At 35.9% G+C, this 26,427-nt stretch overlaps 1 protein-coding gene and 1 pseudogene across 2 annotated transcripts in view; one reads left to right on the top strand and one right to left on the bottom strand.

Annotated features, from left to right (window-relative positions):
• CNTN5 (contactin 5) overlaps positions 1 to 26,427 on the bottom strand; it is a 1,028,052-nt gene that overhangs the window by 594,601 nt on the left and 407,024 nt on the right. For both annotated transcript variants that reach the window (XM_040976845.1, XM_040976846.1), the window contains one exon: positions 23,010 to 23,128. In XM_040976845.1, coding sequence (XP_040832779.1) covers positions 23,010 to 23,064 — 55 coding nt within the window. In that variant the 5' untranslated portion in view covers positions 23,065 to 23,128. Of the gene's footprint in view, positions 1 to 23,009; positions 23,129 to 26,427 lie in introns of those variants that run through there.
• On the top strand, positions 13,243 to 13,857 carry LOC121154065 (annotated as a pseudogene).

Genomic DNA, 26,427 nt, shown 5'->3' with positions numbered 1-26,427 from the left:
AAGAGGTACCTTTTGTAAGAATGTGTCTTGGTGCGGAAAAAAAGCATTTATTCATTATTTTTAAAGCTGTTCAATCTTATTTGTCATAGGCTGTGAATTTTTATTTGTACCTTTCAAATCACACATGCAAAAGCCTCTGAAGACATTCTAACTTAAAATACTGCAATAGCTTCACTTAGTCATCAGAATAAAAAAACAAACAAATATTTACAGGTACCTAAGTCTGGTTTGGCCAACATCCTCTTTGTGGTCTCATACTGCATTCTAATTGGTCAGCCCAAATTGTCAAGCTCCTGTGTACTAGACACAGATGTTATGAGACAGCAAAATTGTAAGCATTCCAGCCTCCAACTGTCATTGTCTACCATAATCTACCACCAACAATGAATTCCAGTGTGATAGAGACCTGAGTGATAAGCAAACTTGGCAAAAATTAAATCACAGAGATTGTGTCATTGCTTCAGTAGTTGGTTGACCCTGACTCCTGCCATAAAACACCAATTAAACAAGCTGCAAAAAGGTATTTTGAGAAATTATATGATGTTTCTCATATGAATTGTGATGGCTGTACTTTCAATGCTTTAAGAAAAAGCATTATTACTTCAGGTTGGGAGAATAAAGAAAAAATTCATCCAAATCATAGCTAAAGTTCTTTCCAACTGAATTGGTATTAAAAGGCTTACACAGTTACTTATCAGATTAAGATCCTGCTTCTGATGCAGCATCCCATATTAGAATGCTGCTTCTCTGCCAATTGCTCCACTTTCAATCCAACCCCCAGCTAATGCACCTGGAAAGAAAGCAGATGTCCAAAGTAGTGAAGCACCTGCCATCCAGGTGGGAAAGCAGCCGAGTTTCTGAATTATGGCTTCTGTCTGGCCCACCTTTTGGTATTGTGGCCATTTGGGGGAATAAACCACTGATAAAGTTTATCTTCTCTTTGCATCTCAAGGTTTTACATGTCGGGCCCAGCACTATATCCTAGTGGCTAAAGTCCTCACCTTGCATGCACCAGGATTCTGTGTGGGCACCTGTTCTAATCCTAACAACCCCACGTCCCATCCAGCTCCCTGCTTGTGGACTGGAAAAGCAGTAGAGGACAGCCCAAAGCTTTGCTACCCTGCATCCACTTGGGAGACCCAGAAGAAGCTCCTGGCTCCTGACTTCCTATTGGCTGAGCTCCGGACATTGTGGTCACTTGGGGAGTGACTCAACAGACAGAAGATCTTCCTCTGTCTCTCCTCTCTGTACATTTGACTGTACATTTGACTTTACAATAAAAAATAAATCCTTAAAAAAAGATATTACATTTCTTAAAGCTTTATTTAGAAAAAATTAACAAGAATTAAGTAGAACAGAAAAATGTCAGGGAGAACAGGATTGCTCCAACCGTGAAGAATGTGTATGACACATTTGACAGGCAAGCAAAAGATTTGTCTTGATGGTGCTAAGAAAAGTAAAGATATGAACAAAACTAAAAGCTGCAACCATGAGAAACACTTTGAAATGTGATACTGAAACAAACGTGTGCTGATAGTTATACCATAGGACGTGCTATCACTAGCAACTGAATCTTGATCACAATATTAATTCCGAGTAATCTCCCATTGACAGCCAACTATTACCTTCTAATTCATATGCCCCAGAGCTCTTAGACTAAGCAAGTTAGGCCTCTGTTACATCAAACGTGGTATCTGTTTCATGACGCTAGAATTGAATGGATAATTTCTAGTGTCCACCGATGTAAGCTTGTTTGATTTAAGCTTTTATATCATGTGCTAATGTTTTCGTAGTTGATAGGATGGTCATTGGTTAAGAACCCCTGAGCACAGCTGATTGGGGCTGCTCCCTGCTTCCACTTACAGTGGTATGGGACAGTCCACTGGTCAGCACTGGCCAGTCAATCACTCCCAAGCTTCTAAGAATCTCCCTCTGGCTCATCGCTTAGGGGATAAATTTGGTCACCTTGCAACAACTGCACTATCATACAACTATCTGTACATATATGCACCACACATACATATATACATATATTTCAATGTTTACAATTTTTAAAAAACAGATGTACAAATTTCAAAAGTTGCTAAATTAAACTAATTTCAAATTGAACATTTCTATGTTGTAAGCAAAGAAAAAGTAACTGTAAAAGTGGCATGTGTCTAGAAAATATTTTATTCTATTCAAAATTTGTAAATACAAATATAATTTACTTGATATTAACTTGATATTCTCCAATTGTCCTAACAGTCTTGCACTTCTTTTCCTTTTATTTCCATCTTTTCTGTCTTGCCCCTCCTCTATTTAAGCATCCTTCACCAAGACCTTTTAGCATTATCTTTGTCCTGGTCTCCGAACACCTCTAGTCTGTTTTTCTATTTTATTAAGCTCACATGGCCATGCCTTCATGTCTGTCATGTTCATCAGTAGATTTACTTCTATGCATTTTTAGTCATGTCTTGATTTCTCTGGTTTTACTTTCTTTCAAATTTAGTATTTCTTTTGCATAAATCCTCTCCCCTTTCAGCTTTTTAAACATTATCTCTTGGTTTTTAAAAATGTTGTTACTTATATAACAAACTTTCGTATATTCTTCATATATTTCATATGTTGAGATTAGAAGCATAGTGATGTTTGCCACCCTTGTCTTACTTTTTCTATTAATTTTTATAAGAATTTACTTTTGATTTATCTTATGACCAGAAGATTAATCTTTCACTAAGTAGATAAATCAAAAATAAAAAAGACACTACTGTTCCTTAAGAGTATTGACAGATATTGTAACATAGCTCAATGATCCAATTGTCAGTTTAACTCACATACATTTTTTGTACATTTTTATATATTAGTTATCACAAGGAAGGGTAAAGGGGAAATTGGGAGTAGGATTTTCTTCACCAGAGTTATCAGGGGAACAATTTGTGGCTGTGAAGTGTTTATAAAAGGGGGAGAGCAACAATCCTCCTGAAGCACCTAAACAAGATTAGCAAGACCAGAGACAATTTAGAAGAGTTGTTATGAAAGACAACAGTTCACAATGCTCCCTATGCATTGTACATAGAAGTACTGTACAAAGAAGTACAGAGTTATCGCGGGCTCTTAATTTACATTATACTAGTAACCTTTCCTTTGTATTTCTCATTGTATCAATTTTTCCTGAGTGGAAATTTGACAGAGAGGGTATCACGTCTGCCTCTCCTATCAAACCAAGTTAAATTCCTCATTCTTGCTTATGACTCAACTACCTGTTAGTTCCAATGTTGGTTCAGATGATGTTTTCCTGTAATCCATGTAGGAGACCCAGGCTGGATTACTGGCCTTCAGTCTAGCCCAGATCAGAATACTGAAAGCATCTGAGGAGCTAAAGCACAGATGGAAAACTGATCTAATTCCTTCCATGGATTTTCCTATCTCCCTGCTTCTCCATTAAATTTTCAAAATGATTTGCAGTTTAATGTTACAAGAAGCCTATATATTCACATAAAACATGGCATCTATTTTTCTAGATGTTTTGAAAAATGACTTGTGAGTACTGTTGTTCTGTGTAAGGTGGCATTTTACAGAACAAAAACTAACATGATCAAGGTCACTAGTACTGGCACACTTCTGTCATTTGATACAGCTTCTTACCTTGCACTACTCTTTTCTGCTTGGCTCCCAACATTATCTATTTTTCTTCCACTGGCTGTCTTCCTATGGCAGTCTATACTTAGGCTCTTTCCTCTGCTTGAGAAGTGTTTGCGATGGCTCTTTGCACAGTTATTTGCTCCTGACACACATCTATGACATAAAAGTTGCATTTAATTCCAATATTCTTAGATTCACATTCAATAACACTTATGTAATAGATATTTTTGTTAGATCCTCTATTCTCTATTTACACATTATCCTGTGTTAACCTCATCACACACAATTTTTTAATTTTAGAGTTGATGAATTTGAAGTTGTCTTAAGGACCTCAATAAAGTCACACATCTAATAAACAAAACAGCAAAGCTAAGGTCTGAACAAAGTTATTGTTTTGGTTTTGTTTTGTTTTTCTTTTCAAGATATATTTTTACTTGAGAGAATTACAGAGGAGGAGAGCCTTATCTTCCACACACCGGTCACTAGTTAGATGGTTGCAATGGCCAGAGCTGAGCTGATCTGAAGCGACTCTTCTGGGTCTCACATGGGTACAGGGATCTAAGCCTTTGGGGCCATCCTCTATTGCTTTTTCCAGGCCATAAGCAGGATGCTGGATTGGCAAGTGGAGCAATTGGGACTCAATCCAGCACCCATTTGGGCTGCTAGTGCTAGAGGTGGATTAGTTTGCTATTAACCTGTGCCAGCCTCCTGAACCCAGAATTTTAAATTTGTTTTCTTTTATTATGGCATGAAATATTTGACACCTTTCTCACTTCAGGATCCAGCAATCTTTTCTCCTTTATTTTCATTAAAATTAGTGACACTGTTTGAAATAGTACTTGACTACTGTTAACCTTCTGTTCATATACATAATTACTGTAGTCTGCTATTTTTCATGTGTTTTTCTTGTTTACTTCCTCCATTGGATTCTCCTTCCATTTAACTATAAGTCTGTTTGTCTCAGATCATGGATTGATCTGGATGATCCAACCTTTCCCATATCTCTCATAGACTGGCTAAAGCACCACTACCCAAATGACTCTTGTTCATCACTCTGCCATGATAGTCCCTCCTGTATTTCCTCAACAGGTGGGGGACATCCAGCCTGTGAGCCATATTAGGTCTGCAATATAACAGCCTGTGTAGTCCTGCTAAGGCAACCACATGTAGGACTAAGCGAAATACAAGTACAGTGGGATCATTTTTAAGCAGATAGTTTAAGACCTTTGAACGTATAAAATTCAAATGGCCAGTGGCAGCAAAGATTCCCAAGCCCACTCAACTCCCAATCAGCTTTATATTCATTCTGTATCATTAACCTCTATTTTCATCTATTTAACTTTTCTTTCATATTCAAGGATACCCTAAGTATAACAGTAGATGATGTTCTTATCACCTACTGTTATATTCCTGTAAATGTTGTGTCTTTCAAGCCTTGATTGCAATGTAGCACACCCTTTGTGTCACACCTATTTCATAAATAAGAACTTTTTTCAGCTTTATGCATTATTATTGAAGTTATATTTTTTAACTTGAATTATAGTATCAGGGTTATTATGCTACACAATAACGACTTCAACACATAAGCCATGATTCAGCAGGAAAATAGATTAGGACAATAAAATAATCCAAGGAAATGATGTTTATCTGTGCTTAAAAAGTGAGTTTTTAAAACTCAGTCTCGGGGGAAGCAAGATGGCAGCATAAAGTGCAGACACATATGGGGTGATGGAGGATCATTAGATAAGGTGAAGCACAAGGGGTAGATTACAGAAGACACAGGACAGGCAATTGGAAGGGGGTACCTAGAGACCCTTTGGACATAGGGAAATGACAATGATCCAGGCCCCAGTAATGGCCAAGGATCCAACAGTGGCCACAGCTCGGCTCTTGTGGCAGCCAAGAACTGAATGCTGGCAGTCCCCAATTCTACAGCAGTGCCCTGCTGAGTGCCATCTTGAGTAGTGAGGCAGGGAGTGCAGATAGCAAGGGACAACCTGGATTAGGCTCCATTCTAGTGAATAGAAATGAGCTGAGCCCATAGGGAAAGCACTGCCAGCCTTGCATCCTATATAGTATGTGTGGTCCCTGGATCTGACAGCTGATAGCCCAGTTTGCTGGGTACCATCTTGCACAGCGATATAAGGGCTCAGAGGTCAGGATGAGCAGTGGTAAAGTGTGCATGCACAAAATCAGTAGAGCTCTGATGCCAGTTTCATGCAACCAGGCATTGTTAGACTGAAAGGAGGACAACTGAACTGCTCAAGAGCTAAGCTGAACACAAAATCAGCTTAGAGCACTGCACAGGCTCCACAGAAAACACAGTCTCGTCATGGCACCCTACAGATTCCACCAAAAATAAAGCCAGGAGGTACTCAGACTTATTAGCCAGCATGCGTGGACAAGATCAGTGCCATCAACAAAACAGTTATTTAACACAACTGGCATTTTCCTAACCCACGCCACTGACTGAACCTAAAAAAATAACTTACAGGCCTGTAGCACATCTTAGAATTCTGCACTGAGAAGAATCTGCCAACCAGAAGTGCAATGACAAAAGGTAAGAGAGAGGCATTGTGACTGCTACTGAAGATGCTCCAGCAAAGGAGCAAAACCCTCAGCCACCCACAGAGTCAAATGAGGAAAACACTGAAAAATTGGGGGACACAGAATTTAATAAAATCACAAAGCTTCTGAACAACAATGAGAAGCACATAGAGGAGTTCAAAGAATTTAAGGGATGTGTTACATAGCAGCAATGAGTCAAATGAAAGCTGATAAATCAGAAATTAAGAACATTCTGAAGCAAATTATTACAGTGGAGAGTCTCAAAAATAGAATAAAGCAGAAGAAAATATTTTAGAATTGGAAGATGTTTGCTATCACCATGAAGAAACAAAAAGCTGGAAGCAGAGCAGGGTCAAGCTAAAAAAAAAGTAACTAAGAATTTAAAGAACCAACATAAGAGTTATGGGAGTTCCAGAAGGGATTAAAGGTATATGCAATTAAACAAAAACTTCCCTAATCTGGAGAAAGAATTAGGAAACAATATACAGGAGGGTCATAGTACTCCCAAAAGAATTGATCAAGAGCTAACTTCCCCACGACATATGATATTTAAGCTCTTTTCAGTTGAACAATGAAAAAAAATCCTTAAATATGCATGTGAAAAAATTCAAGTGACATACAGAGGAATCCCAATCCACCTCACAGCTGACGTCTTAGAGAAAACAGTACAGGCCAGAAGAGAATGGAGTTACATATTCCAGGTTCTAAAAGGGAAAAATTTTCAGACCACAATAATGTATCCTGCAAAGTTCTTTCATCTTTGAAAATGAAATAAAATTCTTCCATAGTAAAGAAAAAAATCCAAGAATTTGCCTTTTCTACACCTGCCTTACAAATGATACTCAAAGATGTTCTGGTGAAAGAACAAAGGAATAGCAATCACCAAAACCAAAGGCAAATGTGAACGTACCACTAAAAGACTAACAGAAGACTAAATCATAGAACAACCCAGTGCTAAAATGACAGGTTCAAATTGCCATCCATCCACATTAACACTGAATGCTACTGGCTTAAATTCATCAATCAAATGTCATAGATTAGAGGACTGGATCAAAAAATAAAAGCTATCTGTTGCTTAGGGTGCAAGCATCATCCTAAATGGGGAAAGAGTAGAAACCTTCCCACTAAAATCTGGAACTATCACCACTACACTTCAATATAGTATCGGAAGTCCTTGCCAAAGCTATTAGGCAAGAAAAAGAAATCAAAGAAATTCAAATTGGATGTGAGGAACTGAAATTATCTCTATTTGCAGATGGCATGATTCTCTACATAGGAGAACCAAAAAAAAAAAAACCAAAAATAGTCAAGAGACTACTGGAACTCATAAGAGACTTTGGCAGGATATCATGATACAAAATTAATGAACACAGATCGATGACACTACTGTACACAAATAATTCCATGACTGAAAAAGAAATTGTAAGTACAGTACCTTTTAAAATAGTGGAGAGGAATCTTAATAACATCAGATATACATGGCTTAAACTCAACCAAATGCAATAGATTAGAGGACTGGGTCAAAAAAAAAAAGCCTATCTATCTGCTACTTTCAAGAGCCATCTCACGAACAAAGATCAGAGGAAACAAAGTGAAAGGATGGAAAAAGATATTCGAAGCAATTGGTAAGTAAAAAGGTGTGGAAACCTTTCCACTAAAATCTGGAACTAGACAGGGATGTACATTATCACCACTAGGAATTAAGATGCTAAATATGTAGAAGACCCATATGAGGAAAACTATAAAACTTAAAAAAGAAAATAGAAGACACTGAAACATGGAGCAAATTACCACGCTCCTGGATTGGCAAGATCAACATCATCAGAAAGTCTATGTTAGAAAAGTGATATAAAGATTCCATGCAATCCCAATCAAAATCCCAATAACATTCTTCTCAGAATTCCAGATGAAAATCTCATCTTGAATCACAAGAGACCACAAATAGCCAAAGCTATCCTGAAGAATAAAAATTAAGCTGAGGGAATCACAATTCCAGACCTCAAGACATACTACAGAGCAGCAGTCATCAAAACAGTCTGGTACTGGTACAGAAACAGAGAAGATCAATGGAATAGAACAGAAACACCAGAAGCGAGTCCACACTTGTATAGTCAACTAATCTTTGACAAGAAAACTGAAAATAATCCACGGAAAAAGCTTGATCTCTTCAGCAAATATGGTTAGGTCAACTGGATAGCAGCATGCAGAATTAAGAAGCAAGACCTGCACCTGTCACATCACACAGCAATCAGCTCTAAATTGATCAAGGACCTAAATCTACACCCAGAAACCATCAAATTATTAAAGGAAAATATAGGACACATTCTCCAAGAAATAGGAATGGGGAAAGACTTTCAAGAAAAGATGCCCAAAGCACAGGCAGTCAAAAACAAAATAAACAAATGGGACCACATCAAACCAAAAAGCTTCTGTAGAGCAAAGGAAACAAAGTAAATAGGCAACCAACAGAATGGGAGAAAAATTTTGCACACTACACAGCTGATAGGGGACTAATATCCAGGATTTACAAAGAGCTTCAAAAACCTAAGGACAGAATAAAACAAAACAAACACACACAAAAACGAAAAAACAGGCAAAAGAAATGTACATTTTTCAAAAGAGAAAATTCAAATGGCTAAGAAACATATGAAAAAATCACTCAGGCTCCTTCGCTGTCAGGGAGATACAAATGAAAAACACATTGAGGTACTACCTATCTCCAGTACAACTGGTCAATACTCAGAACTCTAACACCACCTACTGGCATGGGTGTGGGGAGAAAGTTACCTTCCTTTACTGCTGGTGAGAGGTGCAGGCTAGCACAACCACTATGGAAATCAGTATGGAGAGTCCTTAGAGAATTGCAAATAAACCTGTGATATGATCCAGCTATTCTGCTCCTAGGAATATACCCAAAAGAAATGAAAGCTGCATATGGGAAAGGATCTGTAATCTTGTATATACAGCAGCACAATCTACAATAGCAAAGACATGGAAACAATCCAGATGCCCGTCCAAGGAGGAGTGGTTAAAGAAACTGTGGCGCATTTACTCCATGGAATATTACTAAGCCAAGTAAAAGAATGAAATCATACCATTTGCAACTAGATGGTCCCAACAAGAGACCATCATGCTCAGTGAAATAAACAATCCCAAAAGGACAAATACCATGTATTCTCTCTAATATAAGGGAATCATCATGCAAGTTAGGTGTTTGTGTTTTCATCACCCATGGATTGGTTATTCAGTGGCATATTTTTTGGACTATGGTGCTGCATTTTCTTGTCTTGTTTTTGCTTTAACTTCATATCTGTTGTTGACCTTATTTGGTGGCTCCTCATTTAAAAGGCTGTATAGTGATGGGGTAATGGAGACTACCAATGTACAACTATACAAAGCAATATGCATCCCTACTTCCAAGTCAAAGATGGATTGCCAATAAAACTGCTGAACATATCTAGACAATGGCATGGTGGACAGACATTGCGCATACCAGCAATGTCAGAGCATATTTAAACAACACACTGAGGAATTATAATTTGTTATGAAGGAGTATACAATTCTAACAATATGGGCAAAATCAGTTTAGGGGTAGGAATTTGGGGGAGGGGATCCCAGAACCTACATAATTGTGCCATAAAATCAAATTTTAAAAATGAATTTGAAAAAAAAAACTCAGTCACAAAAATCATTAAAACTGTAATAGTATACAATTCCTGTAAATTAACGTATTAAAAAAACATGTAATTGAATCGTAGTATGCTCAAGTATCTTTTCATTAAATGTTCTTAAAATGTAATGATTTTACCATTGTATTTTCCAAATATTTATGGAAAGATGAATTTTTGAATATCACAAACATGTGAGAAGTTTAGTACAGGCAACATAATGCTAAGATCCCCTGACTTGTTTTATTACTTTCAAAGTTGAAAATGACTATCTTCGTATTGTAAATATGCACATACTTTATTTCAGATCCTTTTCCAAAGCATTTTTTAGTATTGTTGGTTTACATGGCTGAATACAAAAATACTAAAATTTCAAGTAGAATTTATTGAAATTTAAGTGGAAATTAATCAAAGGATTAGACATGCACATTTAATACTTTGAAATTATTGACCTTCCACATATAAATGATGGCAATTTCTCTAAAATTTCAAAATGCTGATGCCATACCACTATGCTTGTCTCTTTTATTGCCATCTTGTTATTCAGGCAGGCAGTGTTTATAAAGCATTTACTTGTGACAGAAAATGCTATTAAGCTGACCGTTCAAAGTCATCCTCTTAAATTAGGTCCTTGTTTATGTTAGCAATTTGTTTTATTGCTGCTTTAGTTTCACCAACAGGCTTCACATTCCATCAACATTTTCTATCCTGCATCCTAGTCCTAATTGGTATATATATATTTTTTTAGTATATTATCTTTTAAGATACAAACAGTATTGCTTTGGCTATGTTCACTTTTAGAAAAAGAGAAGTCAAGTTTAAGTGTACTTCAGGGGCAAGTATAATTACTTCATGTAATTAGTGACTTTTCCACTTTGACAACTGTGACAATTATTCATTCTAAGAAACTCTGATCACATTAGAGAAACTAATTCTAGCAGCTTGCCTTCCAACCTGTGCAGCAGTGTCGCCACCGGGGAGGTCTCTATGATGACCCTTAAGGTCATTGTGCCATAGTGCATTTTTCTTATTACTCTGGACTTCACTAATTTCTGAAGAAAACACAATTCTAACACCTGCTTGGTGTAAGACTTTGTCTTGTGGATTTCCCATCTATTCTAATATTTAAATAATAACTCAAAATCTATCCCACAAATATTGAAAATAAAAACTGAGAAATTATACACACATGCATTTCTACAAGAATTACTTCATTATCCCTTAATAGCATAATGGCAGCAAAACTACCATATATTTTTCAAATAGCACAAGTACTGCAACCTCCTTACCCTGCTACCCAAACACACATACCTGGTATGAAGAGTACCACTGTGTTATTTTGATCACAGAAATGTTGACGCAAACCTCTTACACATAGTCTCAATTACAATGCTGCTGTGACTGAGGCACTTGAAGCAAACCTCAACGACACAGTAGTAGCCAGAACACACTGCTTCAATAGCATTTTCAAAGCATTATGTTCTTTAGTATTACTTCCAAAATATACAAGCGATAGTTCTGAAGGGATAGTTGTAATAATCTGAAATTGTATCAGTGATGCTTTTATACTGCTAAAATCCTTGTGTTTCGATCAATTTTGAAATGGCATTTAGAATCATTAAATATTAGTTTATTAAAATGTGTCCATTTTACTTTAAATTATAAATAAAAACAGTTTATGTTATTGGAATAAGTGTTAAATATTCAGAAATGTTCCAGATCAGAGAGGTAGGTTCAAGTTCTCTGGACAGGAAAGCTTGAGAATTTGGTAAGAAGCACAATCAAATAACTTCCTTGATGTGGCAGGCTTACTTAGTTCACTTGCTAAGAAAAAAAAAATCCAAATATTCTATTCTGGGTAACCATGTGTCTTTTTTTTCAAGTTATAGTGTTATTCCATGAAAAAAAAAAAAATGACATCTGGTTTCTCACAATTCCAACAGCTACATCAACTCAAACAAAAGCACAATGCTTTTCCCTTAGGCAATCATTGTACTTCTGTGCAAAGTAGAAATGCTTTAAGCACTTATATTGTCACAAAATTATTAAAACATTTGCAGTCAATGTGTTGTTTGATGAAATGAACATTTTATGTGGTTTCTTCAAGAACAATAAGTGAGACCAGATTTTAAACGTTATTGAATATTGTGTGGAAACACTGCAATATGAGAACAATGGCTTCTGTATCTTTTTCAGCAATGCCTTTGTTGCATCAGTCGAGGCTACAATTTGTAGCATAATGAAAACAGTGTGAACACCATAGACCCCATAGACCGCCCTCAAGAAAACTCCAAATCCTGTGGCGTGTGGCCCTCCAAATGAGAAGCCTGCACTAGGAGTTCAATAATTTCAAAGCCAGCGTGTGTGAGGATGGTAGTTGAGAGGAAATTGAGGCATTATTTTCCAAATGGGAGAATATTGGAAAATTTTAGGACTCTAAATACATATCTTAATAGCATTACCAAATATTATTTCTCCCCAAAAGGCAGAATGAAACTGAAAAAGCTAAATGTTCAGTTCTACTATTAATCCTTGCAAATGGCAATATTTGTCTGAGATAATCAGAATAGAACCACTCATTCTCCTACATGTCATTCATTTCTTGTATCTGTAAATCATGGTTAATAAACACTAAATGCATTGGAAAGAGGACATTTAGCCCATTGTTGGAAGACCCCTGCCCATATTGGATTACCTGTTATGTTCTTGTCACTTGACTCCAGGTTTCTGCTAATGCAGACCCTACGGACAGCAATAACTGTAGTAATTGGCTTGCCGCCTCCTACACAGCAGGAGACCGGGCATGGGCATGAATTCCTAAATTCTGGCCACATCCCAATACTGAATACTGAAAATTGGGGGACATTTGCTTTTCTGCTTTTCTTGCCTGGTCTGCCTTTCTTTTCTTCCCTCTTTCCTCCCAGCTCTCTTCCCTCCTTCCTGTAGTGATGTAAGTTGAATTACATTTCACATTTTAATAAAATTTCACATGGATTAGTCTAGAACTGTAGCTTTAACTATTAGAATGTTTCTTTAATGTCTGTCTTAATTTGAGGCATTTCCATAGAATTTCTGAGATGACTGAGAAGTAAATGAAAGAATATTAAACAAATTTAAATGAATTTTATGTTACAAAAAGAAGTGAGCTATCTAAAGGTCCATAATTCATGACTAATTTGTAATACAGCACTCCTGATTCTACCTGCCTTCCTAAGACATTTATATCTTGCAGTTCTGAGTATATTACTTATCCACATACAAAAAGCAGTAATCGAGTCACATCTCGGCTATGGATATGAGAAACTCTCGCCCTAGGCCTCTCTCCCGACCCGCCATAGAGAAGACGGAGCTGATCCAGAAGGCCAAGCTGGCACAGCAGGCCGGGCTCTACCACGACATGACCATCTGCATGAAGGCCGTGACGGAGCAGGGCGCCGAACTGTCCAACGAGGGGCTCAACCTGCTCTCGGGGGGGCCTACAACAACGTGGCCAGCGGCTCCAGCTCAGCCTGGAGGGTCATTTCGAGCATCAAGCTCCATCTGCACCACGGTGCTGGAATTGTTGGATAAGCATTTGATAGCCAATGCAACTAATCCAGACAGAAAGGTCTTCTATTTCAAAATGAAGGGAGATTATTTCTGGTACTCGACTGAAGCTGTTTGTGGTGATGATGGAAAGCAAACGATAGATAATTCCCAAGGAGCTTACCAAGAGGCATTTGATATAAACAAGAAAGAGATGCAGCCCACACACCCAATCCGCCTGGGCCTGGCTCTCAACTTTTCTGTATTCTACTATGAGATTCTTAACCCAGAGCTTGCCTGCACACTGGCTAAAACGGTATTTAATGAGGCCATTGCAGAACTTGACACACTGAATGAAGACACCTACGGAGACAGCATCCTCATCATGCAGTTGCTTAGAGACAATCCAACATTAGGAACGTCAGACAATGCAAGAGAAGAATGGGATTCAGCGGAAGGGGCAGAAAACTAAATGGATAGAGGGTGTCATCCTTCCCTTCACAGAACCTTTTCACACATCTCCATTCCTTACTCCACTCGGGTTTCCTAGAGCAAAGAACCCGCTCATGTGCTTGGGATCAACTGTTTATAGTCTCTTCACACTGCAGCTTCGGGAAAACTCCACCCCTTGGTTTGTGTGCAGTTACTGCTGTAGAAAAGTATTAATAGCTTCATTTTATGTAAACACAAGTAACTTCCACACATTTATGTAGAAGACTAAAATGCATCTGGTATTCAAGTAATCTGAACCCATTGCAAGTGACTGTTTTTGCATTACTGTGAAGACATGAAAGTAAAGTTAATTGCAATTGAAAGAATGTTCTACATCATTCTTAATTTCTACATTCCCTCTCATTCTTTTTCAGGGGTTTCCTTTCAGTAAGCAACTTTTCCATGCTCTTAATGCATTCCTTTGTAGTAGGAATCCAGAAGTATTAGGTTGAATGGAAAAGCACTTGACAGTTGTGGGATGGGGGGGGTGGTCACAAATCGGAATGCCTCCTGTATCATATCACAGAGGTCACGAATAGGTGACAGCAGGCAGTTTCCTGATTCACTTTTTGCTTCCTGCTGTTTAAGCTGACAAATTCTCTCCCAATAAAAATTCACTTACACCTCAAAAAAAAAAAAAGCAGCAATCAATAAAGGAGTAGAAAATATAGCAAGCAGATTGTGGAAAATTTTATGTTAATTGAATCTTTAATTATCAGTCTTCTCTATTACGACTTGTTTTAAATACTTTCTAGGAGTTGTTTTACAATCTCTAAACACATTTGTGGTTTTCATGATATTAAATGAGACCAGAGCAAACATCAAACAGCTGTCATTGCTACCATGGTAAATACAATGTAAATTTAACCTTCTTATCACTATAAATACTACTAATAAAGTTGGAGACCACTTTTCCTCACAATAGTCTGCTCCTAGTGGTGACTCAAATGAACTCAGTCAATAGCTATGGAATGCATATGGATCTAAATTGATTATTTAGGACTATACCAAAAACTGAAATTGCAGAGGTTTTTAAGATTTTATTTTCTTGTTTGTTTTAAAGTAAGTTTTACACAAGGCAGCAAGGATGACCTTCTAATGTGTTGTCAAATGGTTAGCAAAATGTGACCCATCCACTGCCCATCTTTTTCATCACCTCTCTCTCTTCTTCCATGGACTTCATTCATTCCATTCCCTTCCAATCCTCCTTCAAATATATTGAGTCTGTTCTTCATTCAGTGTTTTGATACTTCTATGCTACCTGTTTTACCAGTTCCTCCTACCCTGACCCCACAGATACCATGTGACCTGCTTTTATCAGGATTTTCCTTAGGATATCTGGATTTAATGCCTTCTCATCAGTGTATGTAAGATAACACTATCATTACAATGATAACTGCAGCACTATCCTTTCACCCTACTTAAAATTCCTTATGATAGTTCATCCTATCTTTTCTTGACTGTCCATTTTCTCTAACTGCATAGGAATTCTATGTGGACATGGATTCTGTCTCATTCGTGGCTACATTTTTAGGGGCTACAAAAATGTGTAATTGTCACTAAATATCTAAATGAAGAGACAGGTTATACTAAAAATGCTAGAATTTTTAATGTTATTGGGACTTGAAATGAAAATATTCTAAATGCCTTTCTCTAGAACCTCATTTCTAATACATTGTATCTTTGACAAATTACACAGGCTACTTGAACTTTTTCCAAATTTATTACTTGGTGTTTCTTAGAGGACAAACTAAACCATAAATGAAATAAATGTTACATGTTGAACTTCACAGATCTTTTTTTTTTTTTTCTAAATTCAGAAAAGTCGATTTCTTCAAGGTTATTTCAGGAACAAATAAGAATCCTGCGCCCAGGTTAAAATCGTTCTTTCTGAATTTAGGCATTCAATATAAACAGCTCTAGGCCAGCAAGTGCACTGTCAGCCACTGCATCTGTCTGCGTTACTACAAAGGAGCAACTGGAGAGGCTTAGAAGCCAAGTTTCTAAAAGGACACTTAGGACCTTCAGGAGCTTGAGGAGAATTTTACCAGGTTATGTGTTTGAGTGACACACCACCAGGGAAATGAGGCTTGATTGAAAGACTATCTCAAGCTTTTTTTTTTAATTTTCTCCACTTTAATTATTTAAAAAAAATCAGTGCTTCTATAGAATACCATGAACTAACCTAAGATAATACTGCTTGAACCCAGGTCTTCAGGATAAGCAGAGGAGACTCAATTTTTACTATTTAAAAAAAGTATACAAATGACCACAGTAGAGGTTTCAGAAATATCTATTTATGTGTTTTGAACCAAAAATTACAACGAGGAACATAACTTATTTTTCTTAGCCCAAGGGATGTGTCAAATACGTCCTTTTATTTTAAAATGGGGTACATTAGCTTCACAGTAAGTAATGTACTATGATCTTATCATGAAACACCCATTAGAGCAGACCACCTCTTCCTAAGAGGCTAATATTTATGTAAACCTTAGCATACTATAATTGTAGCAAATACAAGTTCTAAAAGGAAATATATCACTGAAAATCATCTTTATTCTCTATCTGGAGCATTCATAATGCTCTAGCAAACACTAGGGTGAGGGTTAGGCAAGGATATAAGCATGGTTACTGGCTTATGTGTCATGCTTTCACAGGAACCAGGCTAATCTCTGTATGGTCCCAACTTAGATATATGTTGTCCAACCAAGCACTCATGGCTACTACTTGAACACATCAACAGTTGTGTGCTAAGCAAATTTCAGGATCAAACCTGTAATTACTATTAGAATGGAGAGTACTGTTTTTGAGATTCATATAAGTAGCATGTGCGACACCTATGGAAAATAAGTATTAAACATAGAAGTCTCAGTCTAGAAATTCTACAGCTATAATAAGGAATTTTGTAAAGAGCTAAAGAAAGCATAAGTTAGCATAAAGCATTTCATTCTTTTTCATTTTCACAGTTATTTATGTATGGTCTGATTAGGTCATGAGAAGCCTGTAAAATTGGTTTGAAATTTCTAGACCTGTCACCTACATTGCTTCTGCATCTCAATTGTGTCTGCTTGCTTAGATGCTCAATGAATGGAACTGCTTCTCCATTTTATTTACCAAAGCACACTTGTGTTTGAATCAATGACTTATAAACACATGAGTTGTTTTCCTATGGAAAAAAACTGCTCAACTGACTACTTGGGAAACCCGTTAAGATGCTCAAGCAGTAATAAAATAATTTTCACCATGAACAGATGCAAATATTTTAAAGTATAGTAAAAATAGGATCTTTTCAAGAGAAAGAGTTATTGTGAATGTTCAATAGTTATTGTGGACACATACAAAACAAAACATTTCTTGAGCATTTTTTAGAAAGAATTCACTTATTTAGCAGCAAAAATGTCATTGTTGAAAATGATGATGCAGAACTCAGCCTAACTTAATAAGCATAAGAATTTTACACGACATTGTAGCATATTCTAGACACAAAACGCTGACCTACACCACTCATTCCTTATCCAATACTAAAATGGAAAAGTATGTTTCAATACAATGTTTTAATGTTAAAGAAATGCACTACACCTGACCTGATAAATTAGTTCTCTTCGGTCTTGAACTCACGGAGACATTATATTTCACTGCTTTTGTTCTTGGATTCTGAACCTGGCTTTCTCATTCATGTTATAATTCTGTATCACTGCAGGAACTGCTGACAAGTACAGATACCTTTTAACATTTTGTCTGCTTTTAAGACAAAAACAACAGAACTCCTCAACTTTGGTGACCCACCTCCTACTCCTCACTGACAAGGAAAAATTAAATTGTCTCCTGATTAATCACATACCTAACATCACCAGTGCAGAGTTGATAAGAACCAACTTGGACTCTCACACAGAGTTAGCCTCCATTATCACCATGACCTACTAGGGTAATAATGCAACATGTAAACACATAATTTAAAAATGCTCATTCACAATTCATCTCAGCTGCAAAGGCTAGTCAAAATTAATATTACCAGGCACCTGTTTTGTGAAGCACTTCGGTATTTGTTTGCCTTTGTTAGTTCTTAGCACAAACTGGCAATGACAAGGTTCTGGGTGATTTACCACATTGCTAACCAAGTAGGAGTATTTATATAAGCTTATCAATGGCAGACACTCTGTTCAACAGTGCATCATCCTGTTGGCCAAAAGAACAAACTGTCACCTTTCCAATAAACTGGATTTAACCCAGGAGTGGGGAATGGGGTCAAAGTAGAGGAAAAATCCTTTTGTCACTGTTTTGAAAACAGCACAGCTTGCATTGGAAGTATCAGATGGTAACTGGATGTACTTATCTAGATCTATGAAGGAGTTCAGTGTACCTCTGATACTTCAGGGCCTTCTGCATATATATATCACCTGCATGTTGGATGTTATCATGGAAAAACACTGCTATGGTAGCCAGGCCCATCACAAATCTGCCACTAGTTCTCATCTGCGTGACAGAACCTTCCTGAGATGTAATGAACAATGCTTGCCTTGACCAAGCAGAAGGAAGTACACCACATTCATTCTAGCATTTGCAAATTAGCAGGAAAAACATTTTGTTCTGTGTAAAAGAGAAATAAATATTCCCAGATTTAATTAACAAAGTTAAATACTGTTCTTTAGCCTTTAATGTACAACAGAGATGCTTGCATATAAGTAGATTTGGAATGCTGACAAATTGGTGTTGCTATTAGAGAATAGTTTTTTAAAATTTCCAAGTGACAGCATGTTAATGAATACACTTACAGCAGATGTCTTGCTAACTCATTCCTAATAATATTTGTACATGACACATTTCAAATGCATTATCTCTCCCGATCTAGTGTCCCAGCGGCTGCTGTATTAAGTTCTCTATCACATTAATCAAGAGGCACCCATTTACAACCTCATAGACATGATGCCTTCCTAGGAATCCTATTTAATGATTTTTGTCATGACTGCTACCTTTCTATCTCATTTCTTAAGTACATTTCCAAGGATAACCAGACATACCAAAGGGAGGTAAAACAATGGAAAGAAAGGCAATAAAAAAAAGCTTACAGGAAAAGTAATAATGGGAATATAAATATGAGACTGCCACTCCTTGAGGATGTCAGCAAATGAAAACACCCTCCTGCAAGTGAAGGCAACATGACCACGATCATTAATGCGTACTACCACGCAGGATCAAGGTGTAGGCTGCACATCCATTGATGTTGAAACTGAAAAGCAGTTTTCACTTTAATATTGTCACACATATATACAAATGTTAAATTCTTATGCAGAAATTAGAAATAATGACTAAAGATCAAAAGAACTATGATGCATGAGAAAAGTATTGGGTAGGCTACAGAATTAAGCAAAAACATTTAAATTTTTAAAATTCGATACTATTACTTTCAACTTGGATAGCTAATGAAAATGATTTATAAAGCAACAAATTCAGGAAAATTACTTGAAGTTCAAAGGAGTAATTACTGGACCACACTTCCCCCTACCCCCCCAGTTGCTACCATTACGCATAGTTGGAAGTTGGAAGATAACATGGTCTTTAAGAGTAATTTTTACATGGACCACTAACATAGATTCTGACATAATAACAGCTGAAATGATGCCTTTTAAAAACTACTTGTTAGCTGTAGTAGCTATGATCTTGCCCCAATTAGGTTCCTATATTCTGTCCTACCATTTGAATTTAATTGAAATTTACCAATGTCCTACAGATAAAAATAAATTCATCTACTGATTTGCAGTATGTTTTAAGTTCCACTAGTGAGTTTAGCTCAATTATCTTTCCTGGCACTACAACTGAAATAATGACACAAAGAAACATTCAGTCTTCTTTATTGTTAACTATAAACAGAATTATTGCCCTTTGCATATAAAGAAGTCAAGGAAATAAATATGTGGTAGAACTAAAAATGGGTACAAATATTTCTTAATGATTTATACACACTCTTTATAATTTGCATTTGCAAGTACCCTCTTCATAAGGATTATTTTACTTCCTCTCCTTTAAATCTATTTTTTATTTACACAATATGGAGCAAGAACAAAGTGGCTTGAAAAGTACTTGCCCACTGGGGTCTGTCATTTCTAAGAAAAGCTGCAACTACAATCACAGGATAGTTTGAATAAACCAACCGATGATCACAGATGTGACTATTACCAGTTTGCTAAGGAAAAGTCCATTACAGCAATATGAAATGCATTCACATCACAACTTCCAAAATTGAAGAGACTGATCCCCCTGAGCCAACCCATACAGTAAAAAAAAAAAAAAAAAAAAAAACAGAACTTACTGTAGAACTGTGAAAACAAATGCTATATATTTGTTCACTTGCTTTCTTTAAGTGAATACACTTGTTATAGTCTCTGGGTTACACAACCTATAATACTCAAGTACTCTGGACTCTAAGTGGAATGGATTTTCTCAACAGTAGCTGTTGCAGGTTTAAAATACACATCCACAAATTTACAGACCTACACTCCAAAGTCTTATTTTTCAAGACTTCTGTCATTATTTTTCCAACCTTTTCTAGACTAAACTTCCTATAAGAAAAATATCACAAAAATGATCTTCTCTAACCATTAAAATAAATCACTCAGATAAGATAGGTGTTCTAATATATTATTGTTAACTGTTCTTAGAGTTAAAATAGAAGTTTACAGTATTAACTTTTTTAAAGGTTTGCCTCTGGTCTACTTCACGCACACTCTATTAAAATATATATATAAATATATATACTTTATATATAATACAATCAATATGTACAGACACAATATATATATATAAAGCACATATATACACTCAGTGTATATACACACATATACATATACACTCAGTAGATGCAATATATTTTAAGCATATATATGTGTATACATATGTGTATATACACACAGAGTTTTTCTCCCCCTCCAACAAAACCCAAGAATGATTATTTTCATTCCCTTTGCCTCAAATATCATCCATGTGTGAGAGAATCACAAACTCACGTTGAAACTTAACCCCTATAATGTAAAAGCAGGGCCCAGACTCTTGTCTCCTCCCCATAATCCAAGGCGTGCTTGCTTATTCTTTACCACAAGGAATTCACTGACTTAAAGGAGTGATCCAGTTGACTTTGCAAAGTCTAATCTCTGAACTCAGGGAATCACTTCTTCTGCAACAAATAAGAACATTGTTGGCCAGTATTTTCTGGAGTACTCTATATATGGGAATTCTGGGTCCGAATATAGTTTAACTGCCACCTCCATGGAACCAGCAGTCTACCCGGTCATCATAAGTTTACTTAAGACATGGCATCAGCCACTGGTCAACCCAAGCAAGGTCACAAGTTCCACTGACCCGTCAGGATCTTAGACATGAACTGTTCATATATCCAATCTAATGTCAATCTAGTAAAAATTATGTTTCTAAGTCCTACGGAAGTCCATATATTTAAGCACTAGCTTCCAAGTCCTTCTCTGTACTTTGCAATAAATGCCTTCTTCCTTTTATTGCGTATCTATATTTAATATGAGCTATATATCCTCATTCAAGTGGCCCATCTTTAATATAATTGCCACATTTAAAGCACAGGGTTCTATGAGTTATATTTCTTAAACATACTGAACATTACTTAACCACAAACAGGACCATGATTTTCTTCAATCAATTTTACTGCTTAAAACTACAGGAACTATTATGATCTAAGACATAGTTATCCTCATTTTTCTGTGATAGTTATTAATTCCATGTTTTTAATAAACTGTCATGTGATACTCATATAGAACTAAAAATCACGAGGGAAAAGCAAAAAACATGAAATAATGAAAACAGTGAGGTGAATATTAAAATAATTATACAGTTAACAAGAATTGGGACTTGACTTCCAGAAAAGCAAAAAGTTTAGAATGAAGTGAAAGCAAGATGGTAAATATCATCTTCTTTGGAAACTGGTTATTTCCTTTTTCTAAAGTAAGTTTTGAAGCAAAATCTGATTGTATGTTGAATTTACCTTTGACTTTTAGGAAGACCCCATGCATCTTACACAGTTTTACATTACTTGAAAAATAGTGAAATGTCAATAAATGCTCAGCAACTTGCAAAATTACTATTAAAAATATGATTCAAAATGACTATAAAAGAATCTATTTCGATATGCATTTGTTTTGCTATCTATCCATGTTTTAAACATTCAATTACTCTCCATGACACAAAATACAGAAAAAATTATCAGTTGTTTGGACAATAATTTTAATAACTTGTAAGTGGATGTTCCATATCTTTAGCTGTATCTTCTATATTGTAACAGTCCCACAAGATTATGCACTATGTCTTACTATCTTTAGACGGGTACATAGAGAGCACATTTATATTGAATATTTGCACACAATATTGAGTGATTATGTATGTTTAAATAGATACTATAGTGTATTTCAGGTTGTAAATATTTATAAGAATTTTTATATTGTAAAGTTATCAGTACTTACCTTTCACAATTTCCAAATTTTACCCATCGAAAGGACACTAAGTTAAATATAATCAAGCTGTAAATATTACATGAATAGTATTTAAATTATGAAGATTTCTACTCATTTTTAAATGAAACCCGATAATTTGTCATATTAAGTTTCTGCATGGTAGCTGTACTCCAAAGAATGCTAACTGTTTCTGTAGAATAAAATATCTCAGGTACAACACAAAACACAGAACAATGGGATTGATCAAAGTCAGAGAAGTAGAGAACACATTGCATCAGAGATGCTTTAAAATGGTATCAGGCATAATAAATCAAATATGGTTCTAGTTTTTACCTGGTGAAATTTACCATTGTAACTAAATGTATAATTACCTGGCATATATTTTTCATATTTACATTAATAAAAATATCAAGATTTCTAAAGGTTATTTTTAAGATTCTAAAACAAATGAAGTAGATACTTTAGCAGCATTTATGCTTATTACATTGATTTGCATATGACATTTTGTGAGTTAAATAGAGGAATGCTTGCTTGTTCTTTGCTTGAAAACTTAATAATTGAAACATTTAAATGAACACCTGAGGATATTCTGTGATGGAAAGGTAAATGTATCTTTGTTATTTGACACTTAGAATAATCAAATAATTAGGTAGGTACTTACCTGAAAGACAGCCGGCAATTGACAGAAACAGGATTAGTTTCCAAGAGGAAGCCATTGTTTGTTGCTGGGATTCTGTGTTCCAGTGTCTTTAACTGCTCTGATGTTTCTTCATTAAAGAGCTTCCTGTCAAGACAGAACAGGGTTCTCAGAAACAGAAAATAAACAGAATAGGAAACGTAAGCCAATATGAAAATGTCCTAATGTGATAGATACATTTTATAGCAAAACTTGAATGAGTATGCAGCTTAATCTCGACAAACATAATACAGTTTTTGTTAGAATTCATTTAATACAAAGTACAAACAACAAAACAAAACAAAAAAGCCTTGGATAATAAACTTTGCCTACTGCGATACTTTATTTTGACTATTCCCTTACAGATAGTAAAAACATCAGGTTCTAATGGGGATAGTTTTTTCCTCACAAGGAAAGCATAATTGCACTATTTATTGCACTAGACAAATTATTGAACTAGAAAAATGGATACAGGAGCCAGTTATGTTGATATATACTCCTCTGTTCTAGAACACAACTAACAATGAGTTTACCAAGTGATTTTGCACACTGTGCCTGTGGCTCACCAAAACCTCCACGGGGAATTTTCTGCACTTAATTATTAATGTCAACTGCCTTTGCTTATAACTCCTGTTATTATCTGTATTGGTTATAGTTCCCCCCCCCCTTTGGTGATTTGTTTCTCTCAGCATCTTTTGCTAGCTGGAACTTAAGGGAAATAAGGATTTTCATGAATATTTAATATTTTGGTCTAGTACTATTTTTATAACAATAACCAGTGTAGCACATTAATAGTCTTTGGTTTCTTTTTCCTGAAAGACAGTAAAATTTAACACTAAATTTTCTGCAGAATTTTGACAGATATGGATAGGAAATTCCTATTACATTATAATGCAGAGGCCAGTCTCATTACTGGAGTACCAGTTAGGGACCTAGCTTCTCCACTTTTGATCCAACTTCCTGCTAACACAGGGCAAAGCAGCCACTACTTGGACCACTGACATCTATGCGGAAAACCAGGATGTAGTTGCTGCTTCCTGGCTTCATCCTGTGTAAGAGCTGTCTGTTGTGGACCTATCTGGAGTGAAAATGGTAGATGGAAAGTATTCCTTCATCTCTCTCTCGGCAATCTATCTTCCAAATAAGGAAGTCTGTAAAATGCAACAATACATAAGTAGCTGCAGAAGGTCAGAAGTCATTTGAAATCTTGGCTGAATATTATGCACCTGAGACATAATGGTATAATATTGTTACACATAATGTTTCAATGGGTTTTTTAAATTTTTCTTGGTAATTGCTGGCTATTCCTAATGGATCCTGGAGTCTAAGATATTTGGTTACTTTGGGAAACGTGTCAAGAATTTCAATGAGCATCTTATGTCACTTATGAGGTTGTAATTTAGCCACATTAAATTAAATATATTCTTGTTTGTCTTCTACCTGAAAAAAAGTTGTATTTATATTTCAAGACCAAATACTTGGTGGGCTCTAGTAACTTTTGGTTAAGCATCACTAGTAAAAAAGAAATGTAACATTTAATGATTGATTCATAATAACTTCCTCAAGAAAAGGTCTATTTGTCTTTCTTCCTTCTGATTACATTTAAGAAATATGACATACAATGATAAGTAATTTTTATAGTTTAAAACATTTGTTATTTCTATTTTGCTTTTTGTAGGGGAAAAACACATTGAGCTACCATCAAACTTAAAGTTTGTAAGATTAGAATTTTGAGTCAATGAGAACTATATCTGAATCAGTGAATTCTCATTCCATTATAAAATCAGACTATTGACCTTTATGTCCTGCAACAGTAATGCTCATATTATTTCTATTCTTTTGACAATCTTCAACTCATAAAATATGAACAATGCACTAATGTCCTATTACCTTGAAAGATACAAATATCATTATAACACTTAAGTGTCATACACTAGGGATGGTTTGTACAAAGTCCACATTCATGCAAAAGTATACATATAGCCATATGGGCAAAGAATAAACATGTTATAATGGGTACAACATTGATCTGGAGACATCAAAAGGTCAATTTATGAAGATGCCAAAAGTTGCAGTTTTCAGCAAAGTTTCAGTAACTCATTGGATATTCTTAAATCAGCACAGAGATTAGCAATGAACTCATGGATAGATGACTCAATGTAAAAGAACTAAAGATAATGAATAAATTAACAGCTCAGGACAATAAATAACAAGGGACAGATTTAGTAGGTGTTCATACAAGGCTTCTCTAATAGGATGCCATAACACATTATGAAATATATTTTAAGTATTCAAGGAAATGCTTTCTAATAAAAATAATTACATATTTTAATACTGAAAGAATATTTAAATTGACATTTTTACAAAGTCGTTAAATGATATTTATAAATATATACCACAGCATATATTCACATAGTTAATATAAAGAGGGAAATAAAAATGATCGTAATTGTCTTTGTGAATGACTTATTTCACTCACTGCAGCAATTTTCACTCAGTGCACTTTTTTTATTCAAAATACAGGACTCTTTTTACGACTGAGCAATATTATACCATGTATGTATAAACACCTAATTTTCTTCATCAATGAGACATCCGGGATGATCTCACCTCTCAAATATTGTAAACTAGGTGGCCATAAACATGGGACTATGGGTAGCTGTTCCATATTTTTCATATAATGACTGCATTTTCTTAGAAAGCCAGGAAAAAGATAGTTGGGTGATATGATACAAGCATTTTTAGTTTTCTCATGTTTTTCCACACTGATTATTATCAATCTATATTCCTAGCAAAGCATAATGAGGTACCTTTATCTCTACTCACCAGCACTGTTTACTTTTTAAGTTTTGGATAACATTCATTTAGCTGCAGTTTTTTCTAATATTACCCAAATCCCCAAATAACAAAGATAGTAAACTAAATCAAAGCTGCGTGCAGTGAAATACAAGATTTCAAGACATATTACATGTCTGTGTGTATCAAAACAAAACAAAACAAAATGTTGCCCAATGAAACACTAAGAATACCACAAATTGATTCATGCATTACTACCAGTGGAGATGTCAAAAATGAGCTAAAAACAACTCCATGGAGGGCCCAGCATGGTGGCCTAGCGGCTAAAGTCCTCGCCTTAAACACGCCCGGGATCCCACATGGGCACCAGTTGTAATCCCGGCAGCTCCACTTCCCATCCAGCTCCCTGCTTGTAGCCTGGGAAAGCAGTCAAGGATGGCCCAAACCTTGGGACCCTGCACCCACGTGGGAGACCTGGAGGAAGTTCCTGGCTCCTGGCTTTGGATTAATGCAGCACTGCGCATTGCTGTCACTTGGGGAGTGAATCGTCGGACAGATCTTCCTCTCTGTCTCTCTGTCCAGAAGCTAGAACTTCTGGAATAAAATC

Source organism: Ochotona curzoniae, unplaced genomic scaffold, assembly GCF_017591425.1.
Source record: "Ochotona curzoniae isolate NIBS_2020 unplaced genomic scaffold, NIBS_Ocur_1.0 contig_2723, whole genome shotgun sequence".
Taxonomy (NCBI): domain Eukaryota; kingdom Metazoa; phylum Chordata; class Mammalia; order Lagomorpha; family Ochotonidae; genus Ochotona; species Ochotona curzoniae.
This window is presented reverse-complemented; position numbering and strand designations above follow the sequence as displayed.